Genomic DNA, 26,075 nt, shown 5'->3' on the forward strand with positions numbered 1-26,075 from the left:
TGGCTAGAGGTTGCAGTAACCAAGTGGTGGACTGAGTAATAATCCTCAAGCTTTGCAAGCCAATTAGAGTTTCCTAGACATCTGTCTATCCTTTCTTTTGTGAAAAGTTCACCTTGTTTGTGATTGGCCTAGGTAAATTTGTCTCCTTCATAACCAAGGTCATTGAGGTCACAGTGCTCTAGAGTCTCTCTGAAGTCTAGTATCTGTCTATAAGGTCTACTAGCAGCTCCCAATTTTTCATCTAAGCTCGTAATCTCATTGAAGTCCCCAAAGCACAACCAAGAAACATTCATTGCAGGGGTTAAAGCTTTTAAGAAGATCCCAAGTAGCAACTCTCTTTGTAGTATTTGGATGTACATAAAACCCTGTTAATAGCCAGGGAGTCTCTTCATTGGATAACTTGACAAGGCCTGAGAATATGCCAACTGGTATAGTTAACAATTTCAAAATCCATTGTGAAGTTCCAATGGAGAACCAAGCCACCACTTTTGCCCTTGCTATTGACACTAAAACAGTAGTCAAAACCTAGTTTTATTCAGATTCTCTCCATCTTATCACTGTTGCACTTGGCTTCAATAAGAAAGATCAAGTGTGGGGCCTTTGATTTCACCAACAGGTGAAGTTCATGAAATGTTTGGGGTTCCCAAGCCCCCGACAATTCCAAATTAAGTGTTCATTAGGAAAGGTGGGGCTGCTGAGCAACCTCCACCACATGTGCCTGAGTTAATCTCCTTTCAAGTGTGAGAGTAGTTTTCAATTTCGTTTGGCCAAGGGTACTAGATTGAGTGTCCATCTCAAAAGGTGGTCTTTTGCATTTGGGAGGTGAGGAGGGGCATTTGGAGATTGGTAATGCACAATAGGATAAAAGGTTGTTCCCTTGCCTTTCTTTTTCACTTGGTGCTTTCGGTAGATAAAGGTGGGTTTGGACAAGAGGTAGGCATAGTGGGAGTTGTCTTGTTTGGTGAAAGAGACTTTTCAATAACGATGGTGGTTGCTAGTGGACACTTTTTTCCAATAAAAGTAGGCAATTTGTGACTTTTGTTACTAACCTCTTGCGCTGTATCCTCAGAAAAAATTGGAATTGTTTTAGTTGAATTAGCAGAGATCTCGAAATTCTGGTGGTCTACAGACAAGTTCATGGGACTGCTAACCCTCTCAAAAGATGAATTGCTTTCCTAATTTTGGTGCGTGATTGGCTCCTAGAAAACAGTCGTTGTGTCCTCCATTGGCCTTGATTTTTCACCAACATAATTCCAACCACCTACTTCCTCTGATTGATCTAGGGAAAGAGGTCCTTGAGATGAGAACTCAGGTGAACCTCCATACTTTCTCAAGATAGAAGAGTAAAGAGGGGCAGATGGTGCTCTTAGCCATTGTCCATATTGCTCTTGAGTTTGAGAAACGAGGTTGCAGCTTGGACACTTCTCATTTGTATGTTTCAATAAACCACACTTGAAGCAGAGATTTGGGAGTCTTTCATATTTGAAATGAGTCCAACACTGCTTACCTCCCAGGTTGATCATTTTGCCTCTTAACAAAGGCTTTGTGATGTTCACTTCCACTCTGATTCTTAGAAAGCTCCCTCCAGTCGCAACCCTGGTCATCTACTTCCACTGGGAGCACTGTTCCTATGCCTGCACCTATCATTCTCCCCATCTGCTCATTCATGTCTGTGAAAGGCAAATCAAGTGATAATCAAAAGACCAAGGCCTTCCCTGTAAGATAGCTCCCCATTGAAATCCTTTAGGCAGATCAAGTGACGATCAAAAGACCAAGACCTCCCCTGTAAGACCTTTTCCTTATCAGACAGTAATTGAAACTCTAGCAGAATTTTGTTGGTGCTTAGATCTTTGAAGGTTAGCCAACCTGCTGTGTTCCACACCTTAGCCATGGTGCTTTTGAAAGCTTCACGGTTTGCATTCATGTCGTTTAGAATGAGAGTAAGGAGACAATGGCTGCCCCTAAGTTGGGAAGAAAGAACCTCTTCCTCGGGATAGTAGTAGTTCTTGTTGTTCTTCCTCTGTAAGCTTCAAAGCTCCCCAACGTGCTTTAACATCATCCTCCATTGTAAAAAGCAAAACTTTATGAGTTTGCACCCAAGAGACAGTAGCTTTGTTAGAAGACAACGCGGTACACCTCACCCTTCAAGAGGAGGACCTTGCCACATTACTTATGGTGGCCAATTCTTGTTCCTTCTTTTGTTGTTGGGCTCTCTTTATATACCAATGGGATGTTAATAATGGGCTTTTATTTCTAATTTTTCTTTGAGCTGTGTTACTCCTATCCAAAATTTGGTATCCAATGAGTATTGAATAGTGTAATTTTTTTTTTTGCAAATATTTTTTAAATCACTTTTAAGTATTTTTAAAAATAAATTAAATTTTATAAAATTTATTCAAAAAATATTTTCTTAATTATTAAGTAAAAAAAATTTTAAAAAAAATTGATACAAAATATGCGTACAAAAATTGGTGGCTCTATCATTTCTCCTTTTTTTTCATACTTTTAAAAATTCAAGATTTTTTTTTTTTTTTTGTGTAATTCGAAGTTATCGAGGAATGATACCCAACCACTACTTCACAATTCGTTTACAATTTCATCATAAAATAATATTATTTTAAAATTGAAATCCAACAAATTAAGACAAAAGTAAAAGAAAATTGCTTCTCCTACCTAGAGAAGCTATATTCTCTATTTTTTTACTTAATAGATAAATAAATATTTTTTAATGCGTTAGTGAATTTTTTTTTACAAAATGTTCAAAGAAGTTTAAAAAATATTTGAAAAGAAAAATACATACAAAATAAAAGTGCAATTTGTACTATCTGTACCAAACAGAAATCATCTTTCTGGGTGACTTTAGCATTGTCTAAAGTAAAAATAACAATGCTTCGTCCATGCATGGAGGAGTCAATCTTTTTATTCCGAAAGCTCATAACCAAGATAAAAATGGCAATGAAGATAGAGAAAACATCAGACCTGAATGGAAAAATATCATTAGATTAATCTCACAATTCTGACTTCAAACCTCTATCCATAAGGAGTTTGGCTGCATCAGCCTTTTTCTGCACAGATGTAAATTGTTGAACTGTTGTCAACTGTCCAACGATTTAGTGCAAGCTTAGAGATGAGATTGGTAAGTGACCTTCCACACATTCAACCCAAATAATAAGATAAGCACCTGTTCAACCCTAATTAGGGGCGAGCATTGACATAGTCGGAGTCGGATTTCCCTAATTATCTAACTTATTTTTATATTAGACTTATACTATAGTGTCTAATTATATTTTATCAGACTATAGTATTACATATTATTTCTAGTGTCTAATTATATATTATTATACTATTGTATTAAGCGTTGTTAACTTATTATATTTAGACTTATTTCTATACTAAACTTATATTATAATGTCAAATTACATGTTATTATATTATAGTATTACATGACATGTATATTTAGGGGTGATACCCGCCCCCTACGGGGCGGGGCCACCCCTCCCCCGCCCCCATATGCGGGGTGGGGAATTTCTCCCCGGACCCCGCCCCCGCATGGCGGGGCGGGGTCCCCCGTCCGTTGGGCCGGGGTGCGGGGGTGGACCCCCACCAGTCCGCACCCCCCGCCCCCATACTGGCCTTCGGCCCAGTACATTTTTCTGGGCCCTAATTGGCCCAGAATCGGTTTTTGGCCACTTTGGGCCCAGAATTCGTTTTTGGGCCATTTGAGCCCATTATTTAGATTAAAAAGTATATAGATTTAAAAACAGGAAAAAAAATATATATATAAGGGATATATAGAATCATACATTGAACTATTACGTTATTAACTAATTAAGTAGTAATCATCACTAAGGCAGTAAGGCACTATGCTAAAATATTTATTCACAATTATACAAATTAAGAGAACTAATAAACTATTACACTATTACAAACTCCTCTAAAAGAAATAAATATTACAAATTATACAATTAACTATTGTAGCAACATTACAATTAATTATAAATTAATAAAATCATAATTTTTCAATTTGATCAATTTGATTTTGGGGTGGAGCCGTAGCGGTGAGTTCACTGAGTGGTGAGTTATGTCGATTGCTGTGAGACTGAAAATCAAGATCATAAAAGTCAATAAGTTATAAAACCTGAAATATTAATAAGTTAAAAATAAAACAAATTAGAATTAAAAAGTTATAAAGATGAAACAAAATTTTAAATGTAAAAAATAATTATGGAAGAAATTGTGCAAACCATGACAATGGTGGGTCCAATACAAAGTCATACTGCATCGGAGGTAGCCGTAGACGTCGTCTCATGTATCACTATAAGTATTAAATTTGAAATCAAATTAATGAATACCAATTAAATGAAATAAATAAATTAAAATAAGAAATTATAAAATGAAATTAAAATAAATACCAGATCCAAACTGATCATCACTATCCTCCTCGAAGTCGGCCTTCTCATACTCAAGAACATCCGGAACATGAATTGGAGTTCCCTTGATCCAATTCTGCGTGCAAATCAAAGCTTCCACAGTGGCAGGAGCTAATGAACTCCGAAATGAATCTAATACACGTCCTCCCGTGCTAAAGGCCGACTCTGAGGCTACTGTGCTAACAGGGATGGCCAAAAGTGTGCGGCTATCTCTCCAAGGATGGGATACTTCACGGCATTCACCTTCCACCAACTTAATATATCAAAATCTCGTGAAAATGGTAGAATCTCTGTTGCTAAGTATCTGTCTATCTCTGGCTGAGCCTCTATAGAACTCCGAAGGAAGGGGGTCTGCTCATACCTCTCACCCCACTCCAATCTACGTCTTTTCCCAACCTCGACTTCAGGAAACTGTGAGCTTGAGGCTGAGGGGGTAGGTGTAGGTGCCGCAATATTACCACCCCGCAGGGTGGAAAACTCATCAAATAATCTAGTAAGGGTTTCCCGAACCCTTGCTACAATAAGCTCTGCCCATACTTGCCCGTACGCAAGGCCCAATCCAAATATCATGCCATCCAACTTATACCTCGGGTCAAAGACGACAGCTACATATAACAAAATATTAGCTTTCGTTAAATCTCCCCAATACTTGTCGTATTTTCCTCATAATCAATGACATCTCCCGCATCCTAATGTGACCACCCGCGACCATGTCATCTAATTCTTCTTTTACCCTACATATTTGCTGACATACAATATTAGATGTAGGGTACAAAGTTCCAGATAGCCTCATGGTGACATCGTAAAAAAGCCTCAAAAACTCTACAAAATTAGTTACAATTTCCCAATCATCCTCTACGGGTTTCCCCAATCCCCCGTGATCATCAAAATATTTAACATATTGGATGTCTTCGTCACCCAATAATGTAAATGCCAGCTTATATTCTTGGGCCGCCTCCAACATCAGAAATGTTGAGTTCCATCGTGTAGGCATATCAGTACAAAGGCCCCTCTTAGATGTTAGGCCCGCAGATCTCGCAGCAACCTTGAATTTGTCCAACCTCGAAGGAGAAGATCTCACCCATCTCACAGCAGTCCTAACTCGAGCAATCGAGTCATGAAGATCTCTCAAACCATCAGTGACAATCAGATTCAGAATATGTGCCGCACATCTCACATGCAGACACTCACCACCCATGAGTGTCTTATTTGCCTCTCTAAGATAGGTCTTTAGATGTCCCAATGCAACATCGTTAGACGAGGCATTATCGACTGTGACTGTAACCACTCGGGTCAACCCCCACTCCTTTATTGCGGCCTCCAAGGCCTTTCCAATTGTCTCACCCTTATGATCGGTGATTTTACAAAATTTTATAATTTTCTTTTGCAATGTCCAATGACAATCAATAAAATGCACAGTCAAAGACATATAATTAAAATTTTGGATCGATGTCCAAGTGTCAGTGGTGAGACAAACAAATTGATCCCCCAATTGACCCCTCAACTTCTCCTTTTCAATGTAATAATGTTTTTTTACATCCTTTGCCACCGTGTGGCGAGAAGGAATGTTAAACTTTGGTTCTAAGTAGCGAGAATACGCTTGGAACCCTTTCCCATCAACAATTTGAAAAGGTAGCTCGTCCATTATGACCATACGAGCTAGGTGTCTTCTACACTCATCGGGATCATACTTAGTATACCCCTTCAAAGTTGCACCCCCACTAGTCTCATCCGCCATTTTTTTAAGTCCAATTTCTAGCCTAGATTGGCTTTTGTCTTGTAATGATCTTAATATTGGACTTTTTTTGCATTGCTCTTCTAAGTGCACCTTTAATTGTGAGGTGCCATGTTTCCTATAGTGACATCCATAAATTTTTCCACAATAGTTACACTTGGCTTGGGGTTACTTGAGTCACCACCCTCTAGTTTGGTGAAATGACTCCAAACTATTGAAGCAGGTTTCTTGTTGGGCTTGGGGGCGGGCAAGGTGCCGTAGGGCTAGGGGTAGGGTTTGAGTAGGAGGGTAGGTGTAGGTGTAGAGGTAGGGGTAGGGGTGCCTCGGCCTGGAAAGGAGAGCTCGCACTAGAATCTGCTGGCATATCTATGACTCAAGCAAACAACAAATCTGAAATTATAGAAAACATAACAAATATATAATGAACATAAAAAAAAATTAGAATAAAAAATTTGACCATATAATTCATCAAACAATTGTAAAAAATTTAAAGTCATAAATTTTAGGCATTAAAAAGACACATTAATTATTCAAGTTTAAAAAGACTTATAGTGGTTTTAGTTATTTTTATTGTACTATTTTAATTATTTCTCCGAACTCAAAACAGACAAATTTGAACCAACATATTAAGAAAAATGATCACATCCGAGCATATTAAATTAAATAAAGAAATTAAATACAATACAATAAAAATGAAACGTCTAGAAATCAACTCAAAATAAGGGATGAGATGTTGATATGAATGGATAATAATGATTATGGTCGCTTTACAAAAGGATGGATGTCCATATCGATAATGGGCATGCACCATAATTATTGTGTTAGTATGAATGTTCCAAATTTGTTGAGGCTTTGTCTTGTGTGAGATCTCTAGTTTCACTTGATTTTATCCTTATTATTTTAAGTATTGTATTAATTAAATATGTTATTGTTTTGGCATTTTATTTTAATTTAGAGAATTTTATTGCTTTTATTTTTGGACTTGTGTTTATTTAGGCTTTGCTTGATTTTATTGGGCTTTGTGTGTGTTATTCTCTGTGGGTCGTGGGTGTGTGTGTGTGTGTGTGTGACCCGAAAACCGGCCCAGCCCAGCAAGGGGGCCCAGGCCTTGTGCGGAACACGGCCCAGCCGTGCGGCCCGTGAGTGCCCAGCCACTCATTGCAGAAACGGCGTCGTTTTGGATGGAGCCCTAGCTCCATCTTATTTCCTTCTCGCGCCGCACACTGCTCCTTCTCCTTCCCGATTCTTCTCCTTTCTTCTGCGATTTCTTCTCCACGCAGGTGCTGCCGATCCCCACGCAGCTACTACCGGATTTAAATCCCAGCCAGGAGCCACCTCCATCTACTCGTGTCGTTCGGCATGCACCCCGAAGGTTGCCATCAACCCGTGGCATCGCACGGTCACTACCATTTCCGCAAGCTCCTCGGTGGCGTCGGGCATGGCTTCCGTGAGTGCCGCCGTGCCACGCGTCCGCAAGAGAATTTCTTTTCCTCCACGGCATGCTGCCGTTATTTTCTTCCTCCACCGTGCGACACGCACGCCATGCGAACCGCCATTTTTGGCCTATAAGTAGGCCACGGCTTCTCATGGGTTGGGGCTCTCCATGGATGTGTGTTTGGTTTTGTTTATGTTAGATTAATTAGGATTTTTGGTGTGATCCGAGAGTTACAAATCTGGAATTTGTGAGTGGTGTTTGAATCCGTGAGGTGTTGTTTACCGAACCCTTTGTGCGTTCAAATCTTGTATTTTGGTTGGGATTGTGTTAAGTTTTTCATCTGTGTTGTTCAAACCGTGAGTTGAGAGAAACGGTTTCCGCCGTGAGACGCCGTCGCCACTGTTGGCTGCACTTCCTTTCACGTGATCTTCCAGATTTTTATTTCATCGTGTGTATGTAATTTTCTCTTTATTTGTAATTTCTCAATGTTATAAATAAATTGTTGTATTTATTGGTTTTATAAACTGTTGTTTATTTGTACATTATTGATTTGATGAAAATGTACTGTATTTATTGGAGTGTTGGGCTTTAATGGTATTGTGAAATAAATGGCCCTTGGGCCGTCAAAATTGTTGGGTTATTAATTGTAATTGGGCCTTGGGCCGGATTAGCGGATGGGACTATGCGTGTATTTATGAAATTGTGTTTCGGCATTTATTGAGAACTTGTAAAAAGAATTATTTAAATGCGTATTCTAATAAACTGTAGAAAGCATAAATTATCATTTTGTTAATTATGCGGTAATGTCACGAAGTCTGTTGCATATTGATACTGTTGCGTGAATGCGTGTGTTTCACGACCCCAAGCCGAGATGGGGCATTATCTCGGTGGAGCTTCTCTGGTCACTCGGAAGCGTAACAGACTGACGTGACATCCTCTGAGTTGTCGCAGGGCGACGACGGGAACGGACGAGACGGTAACGCTCTCGTACCGATTCCGTGACCTTTGGCTGGCGAGGTTAGAGGATGCTTGGCCATGTACGCGCTGAGCGCGGAACTGAGCATCGCTCGTTACGAAGTCTCATGCACGGACGTTACCCGTGATGTGACGAAGAGAGCCAGGGTGTGCGGACGGTCCATAGGGGAGACCGTGGTGCATGCGTGAATTCTTATTATATGAATGGGACAAAAATGGAATTTTGAGTGAAAGAAAAAAATGATATTTTGGGAAAGTAATGTAAGTTGTTATTTGTCCGCTTGGGATCACGTGTTTGTATAATTATGTTTTAAATCTCTTTGATGTTATTTGGTTAATTACATGCTGAGATGTCAAAATCTCATAGTGGTGTTTACCCTACGGTTCCGTTTATGGTGCCGTAGATTTTGACGCAGAGCCCGTGTATGAACCTGAAGGACCGACTCTGCCTGAAGCTTAAGTCGCTGTTATGTTGTTCAGCGTTTTGGGACATGTTTCCATTATGTTATTTGCTTTCTTTAAGTTATCTGTCGGAAGACTGTAAAATATTTGTAAAGTTGTTTTACTGTTTTATGAACAATTCTGGTACTTTATAAAGAAAGACCTTTTATTTCCGCTGCGAAAATTACTGTACATTTTATGTATGTTGTACACGCTTAGAGCACTGAGAGTTATTGGGGTGCGTGATCCGTGTGGTCATCATCCCGGTGTCACGAACTCCACAAAAAAAATATATATATATAACACGTGGGGGTCGAGGGCGCCACATCTTGTCACCCTAAATGCTTTCTTTTTACTAAAACAACATGTTTATGCAAATTCTCTTTTGTGTTCAAATGAATTTGACATTCATAATATATATATATATAAATATATATATATATATATATATATTTATAACTTGAAAGACTATAAGGCATAAGCATAGCAACTATATAAATTATAATGAACATAAAAAAAAAAAAAGTAGAATAAAAAAAAGTACCACTTGACATTCATAATTTCATATATATATATATATATATATATATATATATATATTTCATCTTAATTCATTATATTGAATTTCGAAATACCCTAGTACATTCTTTTTTTTTTTTTTTTTTGTTCAATTTGGTAGGGAACATAAAATTATGTTTTTAAACCCCTAAATTAATTTTTTAAACCCCTAGTGCATAGCAATTTTAAAGATTAAACCCCTAAATTAATTTAGGGGTTTCAAAGATTAAAACCCCTAAATTAATTTAGGGTTTCGGATTGGAGCCCTAAATTAATTTAGGGCTCCAATCCGAATTAATTAGACACAATAATATTGAGATTGAAAACCCCTAAATTAATTTAGGGTTTCGGATTGGGCTCTTTAGGGTATTTCGAAACCCTAAATTAATTTAGGGTTTCAAAGATTAAAACCCCTAAATTAATTTAGGGTTTCGGATTGGAGCCCTAGACACAATAATATTGAAATTCAGTGAATTTACACACATTATATAATGCAAAAAAAAAAAAAAAATCACAGCACACAATTCACAATTTCACGGGTCACGGGAGCCATTCAAAATTTCAAAGATAAAACCACATGCACAATCTAAACTCCACAGCACACAATCACAAAATCCATCCTCCATCTCCGATAAACCCCATCCTTCCTCCAATCTCCATTAAATATGTAAATAAAAAAAAAAATTGAAGTGTCGAATTGGGTTTCTTACCTTCGGAGATGAAGAGAGAGGAACCGGGTGCGAGTCCGAGTCGTGCGACGGGGATGGCGATGCAGATAGATGGACTGGGCGGCGGCTCACGGCTGCGAGAAGTAACTCAGAGAGAGAGAGAGGCGAAGCGAGGCTGCGAGAGTGAGAAATGAGAATCGGGGCTCGGCAGAGGCAAGAAGGGGGGGGTTGGGTAAGGGTTTCAGTTTTAATTTTAAACCCAGGCATGAAACGACGTCGTTTCATGCCTGGGTTTTTTTTTTTTTTAATATATATGTAAATAACGTATAATATATAATAAATTATATATAATTATAATTATATATAATATAATAATATGCGGGCGGCTGGGCGGGATGACCCCCGCCCCCGGATGTTGCCCCAGATGCGGGCGGTGGCCCCGCCGCCCGCATCTGACGGCGGGGTGATCCGCCCCGCCTAACGGAGGCGGGGCGGAAGAGGGTCGGGGCAGCAGGGCGGGGCCCCGCTGCCCACCCCTAATTATATTATATTAGTGGCTAAGTTATTTATAACTTATTTCTAGACTAGACTTATACTATAGTGTCGAATTACATGTTATTATACTTTAGTAAATTAGTATTTGTTATTAACTTATTATACTAGGCTTATTTCTATACTGGTAGTTATACTATCATCATGTTTATATATACTAGACTATTATTAGTTTATTTACATTATAGTTTAAGTATATTATTATCATAATTATCTCAAATAATATATTATTGAATTTAACTATATAAGTTTAGTTATATAACTAAATAAATATCTAGTATATATGATAAATATAAATAAATTCATATTTTTATAACATATGTACAATATTGGAGTCGGATTCAAAGTCGGAGTTGGAGTCAAATTCGGATAGCAAAATTGGAGTCAAATCAGATCGGATCAGATCGGATTTGGAGTCAGTCTAGCACACCTTCAACTCGACTCTGACTCTGGCTGAAAAATTTAAAAAAATTAAAAAAAAAAAAAAAAACTCTAACTCGACTTTGTTTTGTTGGAGTCGAAGCGGAATTGGATTGGAGTTGGATCCGAAGTCAGATTTTTGAATTTTTGCTCAGTCCTAACCCTAATAATGAGATCTTATCTTAGTGCAAGCTCAAAGATGCATCCACTCCGATGATATAACCCTTTTGAGTAATGCTAGATACAGTCATGATTTGTGCAAGCGTCGCACTCCTTTGAAAAAAAGTGTAGTCATCATTAAAAAATTAATTTTTCCATTTGAGTCCATACTTACACATTTTTTTCAAGAAGAGTATGTGGTGCTTGTAGACTATGATTGCAAATATCATTCTCTAATTTTTCCTGATGAAAGGATTAAAGAAGATTATTAATTCCAAGCAACATAACTTTGCCATCTCATTTCACTCTCCTTGAGAAACTTCTCTAACATTGACTGCCTGAGGTCACTAATAATGAGTAAACTTTAGGCCACTTAGGGAGCCTGAGTGATGCAATGTGAAAAAGCCTACCACCCCCTCAAGTAGCTAACAGTTGCAGTTCAAACTAGTAAACATAAAATGCAAAGCAAAAGCAACTTTTGTTAGTAAGAGGTCAGAGTTTCAAGCTATAGAAACCTTTCATTCTTGACCCATCAAACAAATTAATATGAATCAGTGGCAAATGTTTGTCCATAAATCAGTCATATACAAGCTAGAAGAAATCCACACACTGAAAACCTGAAAAACATGTGTGCGAGGAAGCAATATTCTGGATTGTACAAACTAAACTACACGTGGCTGTGTTTACAGCTAGCTGTTGCGCTCTCTAAATGGTGATCTTGCCTCTGAAATGGCTAAATATTTCTTTGTCACAGGTGAATGATGGATATTCAAGTTCTCTTTTACAGACTGATAGAGCTCATCATCCTCCTTCAAAACCATCCTGGCCATTATTATTGTCAAAAGACTGCACCAGCCTGCTCAAAACACCCATCAGTTGCGAGTCTGCAGTGGAGAACTCACTGATCCCATCACCCAGCTTGCAATGAAACCCAACAAGTGTTCCCTATCTGACAATAATTTCACTACATCTTCATGTAAGCTTCTTTTCTCACTCTTCAGCTCGTTAACTATGGCATCTGAAATTCTCAGCTTTGTCTCCATTTGAATCATCAAGTTCTTTATTTCTAATTGTTTAGTTGCCAGTTCTGCTTCAATTTCTTGTGCCTGCTGTTGTGAGTATCCCACGGATTTTTCATGTAATTCCAATTTCTGCTCTATAGTACGGATATCATCCTCGAGTTCCACTATCATCAACTTCTTCTCTTCAACTTCAAGTGCGGCCAGAATCTCAGCTGCAGTAATCCTCTCCCAAGCATCATGGACCAGATTAATCTCTTCCTGCTTCTCGGCAAGCTGTGAAGAAAAAGAGATTAATGAGCTATTAAACTTTTGTTCCGAAGACTTCATAAGCTGCATGAGATCATCTATTCTTTTTTTTATCTTCTATAAGGAGGACAAGCTTCTCTTTCTCATGCTCTAATGTTCTCTCTGTGACAATTTGTGAAAGCACAGCACTTTCAAGTTCTCTTCTCAATGATTCTTTCTCCAGCCATTCAACCTCTTTCTCAAGTTGCTCTAAAATCTCGTCCTTTTCTCTCATAGTCTGGTAAAGGCTTGCTTTTTCTGACTCGAAGGAAAGTGCTCTCTTCATTCCTGAAGAACAGGCAGCTTCTGTTTTCCTTGTGTTAAGCTCTTGGTCCAGTAAAACAATCCGTTGCTGAAGATCATCAATTCTTCTGTCTCTCTCTTCCAACATCTGGATAAGGCCAATTTTCTCTTGCTTGATCGTTTCTCCCACATCTACTTGTGAGAGAAGAGAAGCTTCTAGCTCTTTCCGCACTGCATGACTTTCTTCAAGATCAACTTTTAAACGTTCGGCAATTGATCTCCATATATGCAATTCAAATTCAATTTCATTGTTTTCACAGATTTGATCAACATAGTCTGCATTTGCTCTCTCAAGGCATAACAAACTTGTACAAGTTTCTCCTTTAAGCTGCTTTTGTCTGCAAACTTTATCTTCCAAGTGAAGTTGACACCTGGATGATTCTTCAAGCATCTCCTTGTATCTCTGAAGTTCTTTCTGCATAAAAGTTGCTCCTCATCAAGGATATCCAAGGACTCAATCCTCCTTGATAAAGATTCTGCCTTCTCCCGTTCTTCTATGTATCTGTCTGGGCTCCAACCAAAGCAGCATTCTTCATCTCCAGTTCTTTCTGCATTAAAAGCCGCTCCTCATCAAGGATATCCAAGGACTCAATCCTCCTTGATAAATATTCTGCCTTCTCACGTTCTTCAATGATATCTCTTGGGCTCCAACCAAGAGCAGCATTCTTCATCTCCAGCTGCTTAATCAACAGAGAAACATTCCTCTCTTTCTCTTTGTCTTGCACATCCATTTCAGCCTTTCATTTGCAAGCTTCAATTGAGCCTCAGAAATTCCTAGTTTCAACACCAGTAACATCACGGAAATCTCTTCATTTTGCAACTTCAATTGCATCGCTAAAGAATGAACACTTTCCAACTCCATCATAAGTTCTTGTATTGCAGCATCTTTATTCTCCAACTCAGATTGACAGTCATTCAAGTCTCCTGCCATCTTTTCCAGTTGAGACCTCCAATCAGCTTCTTTAGCACTAAGATTTGCGCTAGACTCTCTGTGCATCTGCTCCATATGTTTGATCTTGTTTCGCAGCTTATCCAGAGAAGATGAAGCTCCTGATTCTTGTATTCCAGCTTCCTGAAGTTCTCTCAGGGATATGCGCAACTCTTGGTTTTCTTGCTCTAGTTTCCCAGCTTGATATTCCATTTCCTTCCTAATTTCTCCTTTGTGCCCAATGAGCTCTTTAGAGCTGAAATTTCTTCGTCCCTCTGAGCAGTCAAGCACTCCATTAGCGATGTCGCATCTTGGCATCCTGCAAAAGCATTCTCATACTGTGTCTGTAACTCAGAAACGTGAACTTCCAAAGACTTTCTCCGGCTTTGTTCATGATTCAGGGCTTGGTTGCACATTTGTAACCTGTTTTTCAGATCTTCTGAGATTCTGGTATGACAATCTAAGCTGGTCTGTAGCGAACAAATCTCTTCAACCAATGTAGATCTCTCCTGCTCCCAGTCCTTCTTAGTGGCCTTGAATTGATTTCGTAGCTTTTCATGTGCTTCTTCTAGATGTGCAAATTGCTCCTTTTTCCATTTTATCTGATCTTCAAGCTTCCTCTTCTCCTCCTCTAAATTAAGTAAAATATCATCTCTTTCTCTAAGTTCTTTTGATGCTTTAGCTCTTATCTCTGCTTCCAAATACTTCTTCTGTAAAACTGATAGACATTCCTTGAGGCCTTCAATCTCTTCTGTATATGCACGAATATTTTGCTCTTGATTAATAACCTTCTGATTGGCCTCAACTAAAGCAAACACCAAATCTCTTTTTCTTTTTCCCATTTACAGGACTTCTCATCACAATCTACTCGAAGCTTATCATTTGCAGCAGTCAGATGTTTAACGATAGACTCTTTTTCATTCAAACTGTGTAAGTTCCTCACACATTTGCTTTGCCACAGAGATTTCTTCTGCCTTTAAATTTAGTTCTTGAGATTGCTTCTCAATTTTCATACTTGCTTCCTGGCTTTTGATCAACTGTTCATTGTGTGCCTTCTTCAAGTTCTCACATAATTCTGCTTTGGTTTTGTAGTCTGTCCTGAGCTTCTCAAGCTCAGTTTTAGTTTCATCTAGCTCTTCATAAACCTTTTCCATTTTCTTTCCTCCCAAACACCAAGATCAGATATATGCCTGTTTGCAACCAAAATACGAAACTACCAAAATAAGTTAAAATGGATCAGAATACCGGCAATACCAAAGTTTTCATAAGTCATTAAAGGTTCAAATAAATCACTGAATCTTCTAATTGGCATTCATATGACAAGAATATCTGTTATGTAACAATCTTCCTAAAGTTTATTCTGCAGTTCCCAAAATGGTATTGCATCTTCAAAGTAATAAATTCCTCCTCAAGTTTATCATACTACTTAGCTGGAATAGAATTAGCAAGGCACGCACAGCTCCCATATTGGCAACTTATAATAACTTTATAATTACTCAATGTCTAAAACCAAACATTAGGATGATATAGAAAAGAACACTATATTAATGAAAATTGATTTGTAACGGTGCAAGAGAATTTGACTACCAGAAGATGCTATTACACCTTGCTTAATATTTAAATCCCCAAAATCTCCCTATATACCAATCAAAGAAACAAAAGCTTCCCAATCAAGAATAAGAAACGAAAAATAAAAAATACATTAAAAACCTAGAATTTGTTCTTCATCCAATATTTCATGTTCAACCTACAAAATATATATTTTTGACTAGTCTAATTCAACATCCAAACTGAAAGATTTGATTATTTAGTTCTTTCATAATTTTATGAGTCCATCCTTAAATCTGAACAGTAATTTAATTTGGACCATGTTCTCAACTATGGAAAATAGGGGTGTGCAACCGGGCCCGACTTTTTCAGTCTGGTCCGGAACCAGAAATCCAAGTGAATCCAGGCGGTTATCAGGATTGGACCGGCGGATAAGATGAAACCGGATCCAGTATGGACCTATTACGGATCCGGTTATGTAACCGGTTATTATTTAAAAAAGAAAACACAAAAACTTTTAATTTTTTTAAATTTCAAAATAAAAATAATAAACAAAAATTAACTATAAAGATTATTGTATGGAGCACATAAGGATCATCAAATTTAAGCTTTGATATATCATTCCATAATTATATTATTCTAATTACAAAACTAGGAGTTATTTTAAGATTTTTTCTCTCTTTTGGATTCAAAAGCAAAAAAGAAAAATAAATGTCTTTTTTCATTGTGCATGAAATGCAAGGGACAAGATCAACATTAATATAAAAATCATGCATGCATGGTACATCGTACTACAATAATATTAATGGATGGAGAAGATCAACATTAATAACATCTTGATATTGTTGTGATGTATTATTATTTATTTTATTCTTTGTAAATTGATGTTTTGCATTGTGATGCAAACAACAATATAATATGTAGTATGCATGTAGTGTGTGTTGATGTATTATTATTATTTTATATAAAAAAAAAAAAACATAAAGGCCTATTAAAAAAGGCCTTTTGAATTGTTAAAAAGATTTAAAAAAAAAAACCTTTTAAAACTGTTTAAAATATTTTTTAAGAAAATCGGGGTATTAAACATGTTATCCAAATTTTAAAAAAATAGTACTATAAAAACATTTTTGAAAAGTCTTTTTTTTTCAAAAAAAAGGAAAAAAAAGAATAAACCGATATCCGGGTTTACATCCGGTTATCACCCGGATTTTTTTGGGGCTTTTCCAGCCAGATAACCGTCCGGTTTTTAAAATCCGGATCCGGATCCGGTTCTACACCTCTAATGGAAACAACAAAGTCCATTTAAAACACAAATAGATCAAGTAAAATTATGCAGATTGACCAGATAGACATTTCAAAAGTTAGCTAAGTTAAACATATATCAACTAAAGAACAACACAAAGGGCAGCAGATAAGAGAAGAAAATGCAGGAGACAAATAAATGTAAAATGGTAACCTAAAAAGATGACCAAGAGAGACCACACAAACACCAAATTTCGGAATCAGAAAAAGACTCAAGCATCAACATCCATGATTTTGTTTCACGTCTGAAAAGGACAATAAGGAAAGAAAAGGCAGGAGACATCTAAACCACAACGGGGAAAAAATGAAACAATATATGCTACATTTATTTGTAATCCATAAATAAAATGATATGTGAAAAATGAACACGAAAAGAAGGGAATCAAACCTGGACAGTTAAATCGAAAATGCACAGGAAAATCCAGGGGAAAATTCCACAGCAGAAACCTGTCTGAAAATGGGAAACATTATTCAGCTATAAAAAAGATACCACGGAATCATTTAACAAAATTCAACCGTTGCAAAATATTAAAGGAAACGGTTGGATAGATGGACAGACGGTGAAACAGAGAGAGCAGGTAAACAACGGAAAATAAATGCAATTGGCAAGAACGAAACCCTATATTGCTGTTTTATCATGATTATTAAGATGCACCATCATAAAAGCAGATCAACTGGAAAGACACCAAAACCAAACCCACAACAAAATGCAAAGGATGCAATGTTTATCTTTCATTACTCTGTAAATAAAATTTTATATAGGGGAACCAAAAGTGCTCTAATAAACTTCAATATTTTCCTGCACACAGAATTATTAGCGGTTTATGTATCCCCAGTGCACCATCATCATCAATGACAAAATAAAAACGGTATAAAAATAATGCAGAGAAAAACAGAGAGCAATTCAAAGAGAATTGCTTTCCAGCCTTTTTTTCTGATTAGATGTTTTCTATGCACAGAATTATTGGAGCAAATCCCATGATTATATTGGGTGTATAAACAGAAAGTTAGTTTCTTTTTACCTCTGATTAGAGAATTGTAATGCTATCCTAATCAGAAAGGTTCCACCTGAAGTGCTATTTCTCTTCTTCTTCTTCTTTTTTAAGTAAAAAGTGCTATTTAAGTTTTAAATTTGGGATTGATTTTTGTCGACGAATAAGTTCTAGGGCTGTGTTACGTGGCACCTTTGTAGGAAGAACAACTTTCGATGGATATAGCAAATAAGCATGCAAAAAATAGAACAATAACTATAGTGGTCAATAGAGTCCATTTCTCCTACATAGTCGGTTGATCCCAAACGGCTTTCGAATTGACACTGTCCAAAATTTCTTCGGCCACTACCCTCACCCTACCCCAATTCTTTCTATTTTTCTTCTTGCATTACTGTTTCCCAACCTAAATTGTCATCATTTTTGTCCTTGTTTTTCATACGTGTAATTCGTAACCCTAACCTATGTTAACCATGTCACCTGAAATCAAACACCCCTCAAAACTAAACCAGTAGAACAGTTTGACGCTTTCAGTAAACATCCACCTATACCTATCATCCCAAACCAATACCAATTGCATTTCATGCATGCCTTTATCAGGGGAATAATTTTTTTAACAATTTTAGCAACAAATTTCAGGGGGGGAATCGCTGAATGAGCAATTTACCAACCTCAGCAATCAAATAAAACGAATAAAAATCTGTAAAAAGAAAGAATCAAGCATACGTGACGCGGAAACGGACTCAACAGAAACTACAGAGTATCCACATAAACCTATAACTCCCTATGATGACAAAGGAGAAAGAAGAGGGAAAAAGCGCAAGAAATCTGAAATTAAAATCCCACCATGAAATCAATAACGACACATGTAAACCCAGATCCCACAGCCACGGAAAAAATACAAGAAGACACAGCATATACACAAACCCGAAAGGAGAGAAGCACATACAACACAGAACGGCGGAGAGGCAGAAGACGTCCGACCCCAAAATGGCGGAAACCGAGCCAAGGATAGAAGCCAAAGACAAATACTTTATACCAACCGCATGTGAAGGCAGCCAAAACCACAGAATCTCTCTCCGTACCAAAGAAAATCAAGCAGCCAACAAAAAGAGTCAAGCACAGAGAACTAATTTCGCTGCAAAAGATGAGAGAGAAAGAGAGAGAGAGTGGAGGGGGCAGAAATTAAAAGTTAGTTTCAGAAGGAGCCGTTAAGAGAGAGTGGGGGCTTTTGGATTTGAAATTGAGTGTCTTTGACGGAGTTTTGACTGCGAGATACTGCTAGTCATTGACGACGTTAGTCTTGGATTCTTCGGCCATCCATAATCTTTAATTAACTTAAGATAAAAACAGAAAAACTAGCCGTTAGGGATCGAGGTATTGGTTGGGCCGGGGCTCTCAATCCAGCCCATCCCCGAATTTGTCTCTATCTACCAAAGCCTGAGAATTTTGAGAGCTAAACAAAAATGAATTTATTAAAAAAGGGTGTGGTTTCTGATGGGTTGTGTGCTAATTAAATTCGAGCAATATTACACAATCTCTTCAACCTCCACGTACCATAATTTTTTAAAATTTTAAAACTTTTAATATTTTTTTAAATTTTTTTTGAGTTTATTCTTTTTAAACTAATTCAATTCTTTTATTCATTATTCATATATTAAATATTTGATAAAAGAAAAAAATAATAAAAATTAAAAAAAGTGTGGTGTGTAGAGGTTGTGTGAATAATAAGAAGTTGTGTAGATTTTTTCATTAAATTCATACTTTCTATGAGTTGTTGTGGACTCTAATGGAAGTTGAAATGTCTTTACTCTCTCTTCTTCTTTTTTTTTTTTTTTTTTTTTTCTCTTTCTTATATTGCTTGGGGTGTTTGGAAATATAGAAATATTTGTTTCTTTAAGAATTCAGCGCATTCATTTCAGGAAGTTGTTGATAATTGTATCTATGTGACAAGTTTCAATTTTATTAAACACTCTCAGCATTAGTGAGGAAAGAAAAGGTCCGTATGTGGAAATCTCCACCGCAAGGTAAAGTTAAATTGAATTTTGATGGGGCTCTATTTTGGGATTTTGATGTTGTTGGTGTGGGGACGATTCTAAGAGATAATATGGTTTTAGATAAAAGTTGAATAAAATATATTAGAATATTATTTTTTAATATTATTATTATTTTGAGATTTGAAAAGTTAAATTATTTATTATATTTGTGTAAGAATTTGAAAATATTATAACGATGAGATAAGATGAGATGAAACTATTTCTTTATACAAACGGAGCCTTAGAGTTTTTCGGCCTTTAAAGTCTTTTTCAAGAGATACCGACATATTTTATATATATACACACACATACACACAATAGTATCATATCATTATATCATTTTACTAACTTATCATTATCCTGATCTATTAATATAGCAATGTTGAAATAACCCTTAGATAAATTATTATTAAAAAAATAAAAGTTCAAGAGTTATAAGAAGATAAAGATGAAGTCTCTAGTAGCACTCTCCACTCATAGCTGCATAGATTATGGGAAGAAATTTAAATTTGTTTTAATAAGTTATTCTTTGAAACTTTGTATTATTGATAATTTGATATAAGAAAATGGTAGAAAAGGAAATTGGAAAGAACAAGGTTGCAAGTTAGGTTTCATTCTTATGGAAACTGGAAAGCTGCTTGGGCCAATGACCTTTGGGTCAACTGATAACTACCCTCATCTTTAGGGACCATGGGCCTTCAGCGCGGGGGTGGGGATTTCAAAATTGGGCTAAAATACCCGATTTCTATCAACTCCCTGCGCATCGTTTTGTCTTTTTCATCCTCTGTTTGATTTCTTCTCTCCACTTTTTCACAGCTTATTACGAAAAGACTAATACTATATACAGTTGTAGAATGTACAATTATCGTACAGTTATTTTGAAAAAAATGAGATTTATTATTAAAAAATTAATTTCTTTTCATGTAGATCCCGTATTTATTATTATTCCTTGCATATATGGTTTAGAAATCTTAATTGTATTGAACTAGAAGACCCAAATTGAAACTCAGGCAAATGACTCGTTCACCTCCCACCGTAGGAGCTTTAGGGCTGGTTTGGTTATACAAAATCAAATTATTTTATCTCAACTCATATAATCATTATAACTTTCTTAAACTTCAACACAAAATATAATAAATAATTTAATTTTTTCAAATTCTAAAACAAAAATTATATTATAACAATATTTTATTCAACTTTCAACAAAACATCTCATATCATCTAAACTGCGTAACCAAACGAGACCTTAGAAAATCTGACCCTTTTCTATATGATCATCTTAACAAAAGAACCTCTTATGCTTCAAAATGAAACTCTAGGTTTTTTTATCGTTTTGATACGAGGAAAATAAAGAAGGAGAGTGTATCTTTGAATGTTTATTCTGTGATCGGAGTTTTCTCTCAGTGAAGATATATAATAAATGAGCTACTGTGGCTCTCTTTCAATTCTAAAAATTGTGTTTAATAATGTATAAATACATTATATAGGCCATAGGGTTGGTTTAGAGCATTCACAATGGATTCTTTATCTTATGATTTATCCTTTAAAATACATCACTAAAATCTATTTTTTCTATTTTACATACTGACTTTTATCCTATCATTTTTCTATTTACAATAGAATCTTTATCCTATCTTTAAATACAGCATACATATATTTTTTTTATTATTTAAATATTATTTTTTTAATTTTAAATATTTCTCTAACTATCAATGGTATCCTATATCTTTTGATATTGCAATATCTCTCATATATCATGTCATATAATTATGTCCTATTTTAGATTAATCAAATTTTATAAATCAAACTAAAATTGACATTGATTCAAAATATAAAAAAAAAATAGAGAAAAAATTATGTCAATTTTAAATTACTTACAAAAAAAAGAGAGAATTGAGAAACCAGTTCCATTTTTCAATACACTTTGGTGGATTTTCCAGCAAAATAATGCAAATAGATAAGCAAATATGACATGGTAAAAATGTTTTACATGTATGACAATAGTCTCTAGATGTAGTGGGATTACTGTAGCTACTTGGAAAATAAAAAATGATTTACAACATCATTGAATTTCATTTTGATTCTTCATATTTTAAAGAAACTATATTTTCCAGCATTCATTGGAATGCTCCAAAGTCCAAATTGGGCTTCAATTGTCAAGCCTGCACAATCTTGGTAGAGTTAATGTCGCCATTGTTGGGGAATCAACACTGCAGAAGAGATAAAGCAGTAATAAAAGAGACACTCTACGCACTCAGTGACACAAGAATTTAACGTGGTTCAGCAACTGCCTACATTCACAGAAAAGAGCTTACTAATAAATAGTGGTACACAAGAAATATTACAGAGGATGAGATTACACTCCACTAACTCAACTCTCTTCTTTTCCTCAGAGCTATCCGGGCTCTCTCTCTTTTCTCTTCTTCTTGGGTGTGTCTGAAGCTCTCGCATGGAGCTTCAATTTATAGGCGCCTGATGTATCGTCTACCTATGTGAATGCATTAATTGTTGCATTCATTGGCAGTTGAACGCTGGGCGTGGAGATTGAACAGTAAGCAGTCATTGTTGACTGCTTGCTTAGGCAGGGATTCACAGCCATTACATTGAGCGACTTTCACATGAGATTAGCAAATTTCATTCCGTTCTGCTTTGACTAATAAACCATAGATTTCAATACATTTCTCTGATTCCAAGGTTAATAACCTGAAGCAGTTAGGAATTTAGACAATTAGCTTTGTAATGTATTCATAAGATAATTGCAAAGATATTTCAAACAGGCTTTAAAAAAGTGTTGATTGATGTAATATCATGCTCCAAGAGTGCTTTATTAAGGTAGATTAATATCAGATATATAATGGTGGTTATGAAGTGTTACACACTATGAAGACAAACAAAAAGGGGCTTAGGGGAATATGGCTTTGAATTGGACATGTCAAAGAATATTATGTGTAGAGTGGGATTACTGGAGGCTTTGATGGGGAATTTAGGATTCATCAGAAATGGGTTAAATTAGTAATGAACTGTGTAGAACAATGAGTTACTCAGTAATTGTCATGGAATTCAGGTGAATAATACTCCTAAAATGTGGATTAAGGCGAGGAGATCATTTGTCTTCTTATCTTTTACTCTTGTATACACCTAATACTTTTTGTATACTTTTTGTGTTACGGGATTTGCCAATTTCATTCATATCATAAAATATATCTCTTACTAATTAAAAAAAAAAAAAACTTTTTATCTTATGTGCTGAAGGATTGAGTTCGTTAATGAATCATCCATGCAACAAGGCTAATTAGAGGGGTAAAGGTGGCAAGAAGAGGACAAGATAAATCATTTACATTTTGTAGATGATTGTGTTATGTTCTGTAGAGCCAGTATTAGAGAGTGGAACAACTTGCAGTCCATTTTTGGGGGTGTATGAAAAGGCTTTTGATCAAAAATGATAGGCCAAGAGATCCATTTTTTCAGCACAAATACCAGAACAACAATATAAGAGCAAGTTAAACAGAAGCAAGAGTAGTAGTAAGTGGGAGCTATGAAAATATTTGGGTTTACCATCAATAGTTGGAAAATTCAAGTATATAGCTTCAAGTGCATAAAGATCGCATATGGAGGAAGATACATAGTGGGAAGAATAGTTACTTGTCTAAGGCAGGAAAAAAAGTATTGATCAAGGTTGTGCTTCAAGCATTCCTACTTACACTATATCTATTTTTCAAACTCCAAAGAAATTGTGTCACGAGATATCAGTATGTTGTCAAATTTCTGGTGGGGGGAATCACTCAGATAAGCATGGCATACATTGGAAGAGCTAGTCCTATATGGGGGATGCAAAGAGTAGAGGTGGCTGGATTTCAGAGATATAGAAAGTTTTTAATATGACTCTTTTAGCTAACACAGCTGGAGGTGTTACAAGATTCTACCTCTCTAATTGCTAGAGTTTATAAGGAAATATTTCAGTGGTGAGAACATATTAGAAGTAAGATGGGTAACTCACCATTATTAATATCAAGAAGTGTATGGATGGCTTGAGATTTGCTGCAAGAAGGTCTATTTTGAAGGTAGGAATGGAGAAAAGACAAAATATGAAAACATAAATGGTTACCTAACCTACAAATATTGCGTTCAATCTCCAGTTACTTCCTGAGAGTGGAAGCAAATGTGAGTGAGTTAATTATAAAGGAGTTGAAGATATGGAATGAAGATCTAATCAGAAAAAACTTTAATAGAGAGGAAGTTGACCTGATATGCAGTTTACTGAATAGTAACAGAGGTGCGGCACACAAGATACTATGGAATTATAGCAAGATGACAAATTCTATGTATGCAGTGCTTATATCTAAATCAAGACAGAAGAAGAATGATCAAGGGGGAGAGCTCGAGAACAGTACAAACAGATATGAGATGGAAGAATATGCAGATGATATTTTTGGAGCACAAAACATTTCCTTTGTAGGGGCAGGAACTGATGTTTTACTACAAAAGCATTACTTTATAAAAGGAAGATTGTGGAAGACTTCAATTGTCCAATATGCCAAAGTGAAGAAGAATCAATAATGCATGCCCTATGGAAGTATCCATCTGTGAATGATGTATGAGCAGAGGAGGCAGTGCAGTGCATAAATGGGTAGTGGCAGGTGATGACTTCATGGAGCTGTGGAATAAATTAAGTCAAGAATTGCAGGTAGAGAAGCTAGAGGAAATTGCTGCTATTATGAGAAGCATTTGGCATAGAAGAAATAAGTGGTCTTTGATAACATTTTTGTACAACACAAGTGGTTAGAAATGCTTTAACAAGTCTTAAAGAATACCAGCAAGTCCAAGGAAAGGAGGAGGGGAAAAGAATAGAGTATAAACCAGAAGAGAGAACAGGTATGGAAAAAGTCGGGGGGGAATTTCTTAAGGTCATATTTGATGCAGCAACTGATGAAGAAAATAGAAGAGTGGGGCTGGGCATCATAGTCAGGAATAGAAAAGGAGAAATTATGGTCTCTTATTGTAAGCAGATTAGCATGAAGACTCAACCAGCTGTAGTAGAAAGTTTGGCTTTGAGAAAATCAATTGACCTATGTGAAGATATGGGGTTTTAATAAAGTCATATTTGAAGGGGATGCAAAAGTGGTGATTGATGCAGTACAAACAGGTGGTGAAAACTGGAGTTCATATGGCCAAGTGATAGAGGATGCAAAGAGGGTCTTTAAAACAAGACCAAATTGGCAGATCCAGTTTATAAAAAGGGAAGGTAATGGTGTAAATGGTGTAGCACATCAATTGGCACTAACTAGGGAAGGAATGACTTGTTGAATGGAGGAAGGACCAGAGGCTATTTTGAATTTGGTTCTTATGAAATTCTTTGTAATGACTGAACATTTATGAATAAAAGCAGTTTCTATTTCAAAAAAAAAAAAATAACCATAAAATTTGGAGATTTTTGTTAAGCATGTTGTTGTAGAGATTTGAGTCTACTTGTTAGGCATGTTTTATTCTCATTAGGTTGATCTCATGAAATCTATCTAGTGTATTTGCATTAATCTTTGGATTTCTTTATCCAGCTAGCTTCAATCTAGACTTTACCCAACATATTTTATAACTCAATTGAACTAAGTTTTTGTTATAGGACTATGCCAACATATTGTTTTCACATCAACAATTCATTCTATCTTCTTTCATGGCATTAGATCAACTTCTATGGCATTCTTCCTAATATATTGGTCTTCATGATTTTTTTTTAACTTATAAAAACATCTAAATATTATCTTTTTGCAATGTGTAGTGACTTTCCATGTCATACTTCTATTAAGTAAAATGAAAATATGATGGAGGATACTTATTGAAAAATTATAAAGAAAAAGAATACTTTATAAAGATTTGAAATCCAAAGAATAAAAAAAATTAATAATCGATTTCTTTTGGGACTTGTATTAACATTGAACTTAAATCATGTTATCATACTATATATATGATTGTATCAAATTTTGAATAATTTTCCATATTTCCATATCATCTACTTTTAGGCTTGTAATTTGTTTTCACAACTTTTCTCAACTCATATCTTCTCTTCTCATCTAATCATTACAACTTTTTCAAATTTTTACACAAAATAAAATAAACAATTCAACTTTTCAAATCTCAAAACAAAAATAATATTAAAAAAATATATTCTAAAATACTTTATTCAACTTTTAACTTTAATCTCAATTCATCTCATCTCATCTGCGAAAACAAACGAGTCTTTTACCTAAAATTACAAGTAATTATTAATATTTTTTTATAATTATAGTGCATTTTC

General features: G+C 35.9%; 1 protein-coding gene across 1 annotated transcript; it reads right to left on the reverse strand.

Moving 5' to 3' along the window:
- Window positions 1–11,871: 11,871 nt before the first annotated feature.
- On the reverse strand, window positions 11,872–18,997 carry LOC121263812 (uncharacterized protein At4g38062-like). The gene is given in 12 exon segments (XM_041166894.1): window positions 11,872–12,194; window positions 12,196–12,293; window positions 12,296–12,750; window positions 12,752–13,412; window positions 13,415–13,519; window positions 13,522–13,722; window positions 13,725–14,132; window positions 14,135–14,743; window positions 14,746–14,843; window positions 14,845–15,101; window positions 17,150–17,212; window positions 18,700–18,997. Coding segments are annotated over 10 exon segments (2,988 nt in total). The 5' UTR covers window positions 15,066–15,101; window positions 17,150–17,212; window positions 18,700–18,997; the 3' UTR covers window positions 11,872–12,062.
- Between the last annotated feature and the right edge of the window lie 7,078 nt (window positions 18,998–26,075).

The sequence above is a fragment of the Juglans microcarpa x Juglans regia genome, chromosome 4S (assembly GCF_004785595.1).
Source record: "Juglans microcarpa x Juglans regia isolate MS1-56 chromosome 4S, Jm3101_v1.0, whole genome shotgun sequence".
In the NCBI taxonomy this organism is placed as follows: Eukaryota; Viridiplantae; Streptophyta; class Magnoliopsida; order Fagales; family Juglandaceae; genus Juglans; species Juglans microcarpa x Juglans regia.